The 4,972-nt window shown below is 43.3% G+C and overlaps 1 protein-coding gene across 1 annotated transcript; it reads right to left on the bottom strand.

Moving 5' to 3' along the window:
• Positions 1 to 279: 279 nt before the first annotated feature.
• Positions 280 to 4,759, bottom strand: LOC119285286 (heat shock cognate 70 kDa protein-like). The gene is made up of 2 exons (XM_037564524.1): positions 4,400 to 4,759; positions 280 to 2,038 (listed from the first exon to the last, which is right to left on the bottom strand). Exons 1-2 carry the CDS (start codon positions 4,620 to 4,622, stop codon positions 495 to 497), a joined length of 1,767 nt encoding a protein of 588 aa, XP_037420421.1. The 5' UTR covers positions 4,623 to 4,759; the 3' UTR covers positions 280 to 494.
• Between the last annotated feature and the right edge of the window lie 213 nt (positions 4,760 to 4,972).

The following is a 4,972-nucleotide window of genomic DNA, read 5'->3' as shown; positions in this document are numbered from 1 at the left end:
TTTTGTATGCGGTTTGCACATATGGAGTTGCAAACAAAAGTGCACGAAAACTCTCTTTTTTAAGACAGAAATGCACGAAAACTCTTGATGCATTTTTATGTGTTGAGCGTAGTAAGCTCACCAGAGACAGAAATTTCCAAAAGGCCCAACTCATCATGTAACCAGAACTAAAACTGGGCTGATGCAACAGGGGAAATTGCAAATGCCACAAATCACAGCCGGTGGTAAACCGAGACGGAAATCTCGCAAACCAACTGAACTGGCCGTACGCCGCAGATCAACAGCACCAAAAGTGTCTATTCATCAGGCAGATGGTAGACATGCAACCGATATATATAAGTTCACTCAGTTGTTCCAGAACCACATGAAGCATATTAACAACTATACTAGGCTAGAAGAATGGCCATTCCTGAAGTTGCAGAGGGCACTGATACTAAACATGAACTATAGCAAAAGCAGCGCGATCATAGGCTTGCAGAAGCACATTGAGCACCTTACCAGCCTCCGCCTTCGTTCTTTATCTTCTTAACTTGTGTCTTGTCTTCGGACAGCATCATGCGCTTCTTCTGCACCATGCGCTCGAACTCCTCCTTGCTCACCCAACCCTCCCCGTCTTCCTTCTTTATTATTTTTTTCATTTCCTTCATGTCATCCGACTTGTACTTCTCAGCATCTCGCACCATGCGATCAATCTCCTCTTTGCTCAGCCCACCCTTGTCTGTGATGATGGTGATGCTGTTCTTGTTTCCAGTCGTCGTATCCACAGCGGACACCTTCAGAATACAGTTGGCTTCGATTTCGAATGTCACATTGAACTGTGGCACGCCCTTTGGCGCTGGGGGGACGCCGCAGAGAGTGAACTTGCCAAGGAGGTTGTTGTCTTTAGTCATCGACCCTTCACCCTCATACACCTTGAAGAGAACGCTGGTCTGGTTGTCAGAGATGGTCGTGTAGATCCGGTCCTTCTTGGAGGGGATGGTGGTGGTCCTGGGGATCACCACACTCATGAAACCACCTACTATCTCTACCCCGAGCGAGAGGGGCGTGACATCAAGAAGGAGCAAATCCTTCACCTTCTGGTCACATTCACCATTAAGGGCTGCGGCCTGGACAGCGGCACCGTAGGCAACAGCCTCATCAGGGTTGATGCTCTTGCAGAGCATCTTCCCATCGAAGAAATCCTGGAGTAGCTGCTGCACCTTGGGGATCCGGCTGGAGCCACCCACGAGCACGACATCATGGATTTGGGATTTGTCCATCTTGGCGTCAGCGAGGCACTTCTCGACATGTTCGGTGCATTTACGGAAAAGGTCCATGTTGAGCTCCTCAAAACGGGCACGGGTGATGGTGCCATAGAAGTCAATGCTGTCGTGGAGTGAGTCGATCTCAAATTTTGCCTGCACCATGGAAGACAGCATTCTCTTGGCCCTCTCACAGGCCGCCCTCAGACGCATGAGCGCCTTTGGGTTGTTTCTGATGTCACTCTTGTGTCTCTTAAGGAAATCCTGCACAAAGTGTTCCACCATCCGGCTGTTGATATCCTGCCCGCCGAGGTGCGTGTCACCAGATGTGGCCTTGACAGTGAAGATGCCCATGTGAATTGTTATAATTGACACATCCAAGGTACCACCACCAAGATCAAAGATGAGCACTGTCTTTCCTTCACCTTTGCGAGATCCCTTGTCAAGACCGTAGGCAATGGCTGCAGCAGAGGGCTCATTGATGATGCGCATGACATTAAGACCAGCAATGGCGCCGGCATCAATGGTGGCCTGGCGTTGGGAGTCAGTGAAGTAGACTGGAACGGTGATGACAACATTTTTCACCGCTGTGCCAAGATAGGCCTCAGCGATCTCCCACATCTTGACGAGCATCATAGAGGAGATCTCCTCAGCTGCGAACCGCTTCACCTCATCCTTGTACTTCACCACAATCAACGGCCGGTCACCAGGGCCTGAAATGACCTTGAATGGGAATAGCTTGATATCTCCTTGCACACATGCATCGGTGAATCGACGACCAATTAGTCGCTTGGCATCTGAAGAAAATTGGAATAATTAGTTCCAGCATTTTATTTTGCAAAAGTAATGGTATATCACAAAATTCAAGATTTTAAGACTAATTTCACAGAATTGCATATTTAGGAACCAATTCCATCACAAAATGCATATTTAGAAAGTAGTTTCAAAGCAATGCCAATTAGGGCAATCCCAGTGCACTATATCTTAAGCTATATAAATAGATGTTTAGATATAACAGTTCCAACGCATTATATATTAGTGCTTTTCTGAAATAACCCTCATTTATTGTCTTTTGTGAGAGAAAAGTTATGAGATGCCATTATATATTAGCGTTGTTTCTAAAAATAACCCTCATTTAATGTCTTTTGTGAGAGAAAAGTTATGAGATGCCTTGGATTTTGTGCTAAGATCAATATCTAGATTAAGATATGGTTGCTCTCTCTTTCTTCATTAAATAGGGTGCCACATCAAATTTTTGCCTATGAAACCATACTAAAGATACAAGCATTGGGAGTGGCCTTATGTAGGGTAAACTACAGTTTGCAATGCATTACACACAATGAGGCCCACAAACATCCAAACATCGTATCGCAAGGTATCCTATATCTGTTGCACAATGAACTTGTAGCTGTGAAGTTTACATCAACTTTTCTGCATGACTCATTTACGAACGAAATTCAGGGATATTTTATGCTAATAAACTAACATTCTTTTCCTGTCAAAAATCTATGGGATTTCCTGGATATATGTACATTTGGTTTTTGCAGGATGCTCCAACTAAAATGCCACTGACTGTTTACTTGTCAAGAAACTGCAAGCAGCACTCCTGCATATATTCAGTTTATAAGTATATATTCAGTTTACAAGATTGAAATTATCATCATGTATCTCATATATAATTTACTAATGAGAGGCTTCATAGAAATACAATATTAATCACGAAAAGAAACATATATCTAGATCATGTAATTTCTAGACATGGCTGAGATGGTATCATTTTAACCCACATGCGTTGAGACAGCATCACAGCCAAGCTTTCAGGCACAAGCACAAGTGGGTATGACACATGTATTAATGTATATGACTCATTTTGATGTTTGTACCATATACAACACGAGATATATATATTTTGAGACAGAACAACGGATATATAGAATTATTATGAACTAAACAAATTACAAAGTGATTATCTCTAAGCTACCACCTTATTTCTGAGGTAAAAAACAGGCCAGCTATCAAGTTAACTGGAAGAAAATGGCTTTTAAGTAAATCCATTATCTGTGGTTGTGCACATCACAATGATGCAGAGGCCAGGGGTGTACCCTCCTTTTCAATAAAATGTAATTTCATGACCTCTATTATCTATATGCATGGCTTGGATGATGTTGGATCTCATACTATATGCATATACTACCATGTCCTCTTTAGATTTGATATTACATGTGCGTTCTACAATAAAATCATATGCATCGAACTAAGATTTTGGATGAACGACAACAAAAAGAGAAGTCCTGTTTGCTACAATAGATTGATAGAGCACATAAGCTGATAAGAATATGGGTTCCAGTCATGTACAAGAACTAACCACATTTTTGGAAGAATAATCTATGAACAAATCCAACAAAGATTGTTGCATCTAGGTTGTGACATGGAAATAGGTCTGCAAATCCTACAATTGTAATATCATCCTACTGTAACACAATTAGGAAATCATACAACTACAACGCAACTGGAAACCATCTAATCAGAGACTTTGAAGGAACATAAAACTTCAATAGTAACTTTTCAGAAGTGTGTTCCTATTCGTTTTTGTTGCACAAGGATGCTGGTACTTTTGTTTGCTTCGTTACCTCTATTTTTCACAATATTTCACATCTTCAGATTTTGTATTAGAACTTCATGTTTTCCAAAATTGCTAGCCCAGTTGATGACTACCTGAGCTAATTTTTCGGTGTCAGATAACTCTAAATAATGTTAGTACCGGAGATAAGCCTTTCTAGACGTTCCCTGGCCATAAACAAAATCTAGTTTATTTTGGATATGTAGAAGGCAAGTACACCATTTTTTTGCACATGGATTTTCCCGATGTACGAAACAGGTTCGCGTGAAGAATCCAGCGAAAAGTTGGAGGGTTTTGCAGCGTAATAGTACTTTCTAGGGTATTTTAGGGTAAGCAAACAATTAATCGCGCGCCCAAATAAAAAGCGCATCACCACAAACAACAGCAGCAGCAGCAAAACAAGGGGGGGAAACATCGATGGCGGGGATCTTAACAAAGATCCATCGACCTAGCAAACTTGACGAGTGACGAACAGAGCTGCCGCTGCTGAGAAATCAAACATATAGACCAGCAGATCGAGATCAGATCTAGTTATTACCGAATACGGTGTTGACGGGGTTCGTGGCGGCCTGGTTCATGGCCGCGTCGCCGATGAGCCTCATGGTGTCGGTGAAGGCGACGCAGGAGGGCGTGGTGAGGTTGCCCTGGTCGTTGGGGATGACCTCGACGCGGTTGTGCGACGGCCGCCACACGGCCACGCAGGAGTAGGTCGTCCCGAGGTCGATGCCGATCGCCGGCCCGTCGCCCTTCGCGCCCGCCATCTCCGCGACCACGAGGCGCAGGCGGGAGGCGGCTGGGGAGGGGGGAGATTTTTTTCACTTGCTCTTTTTGAACTTTGGAAGAGGGAAAGTTAAGGCGGCGTTGCCTCCGTGATGGGTGGGAAACTGGGAACTGGGAAGGGAAGAGGCGGAGGGTTAAGGCTAGTCATAGTGGGAGTAACTTAATAGTAACATAGTGCATTTCAAATTTTTTTTGCTTATGTAGCATGTAATTAATAAGAAGTGGTAATATAATATGTTACTGTAACATAGCACTTCCCAAAACAAGATGAGTCTACAAGCTAATAAATGAAGCCACATATGACACTACTAGTATGTTACTTTGTACTATG

This window comes from Triticum dicoccoides, chromosome 4A (assembly GCF_002162155.2).
Source record: "Triticum dicoccoides isolate Atlit2015 ecotype Zavitan chromosome 4A, WEW_v2.0, whole genome shotgun sequence".
NCBI classification, from domain to species: Eukaryota; Viridiplantae; Streptophyta; class Magnoliopsida; order Poales; family Poaceae; genus Triticum; species Triticum dicoccoides.
The sequence above is the reverse complement of the archived record's forward strand: the minus strand, read 5'-3'. Positions and strand labels throughout refer to the sequence as shown.

Coding starts and splice junctions, on each gene's coding strand:
- LOC119285286 (XM_037564524.1), bottom strand. CDS start 4,622: ATGGCGGGCGCGAAGGGCGACGGGCCGGCGATCGGCATCGACCTCGGG. Junction 2,039..4,399: donor CCCCGTCAACACCGTATTCG/GTAATAACTAGA, acceptor AATTTTCTTCAG/ATGCCAAGCGACTAATTGGT.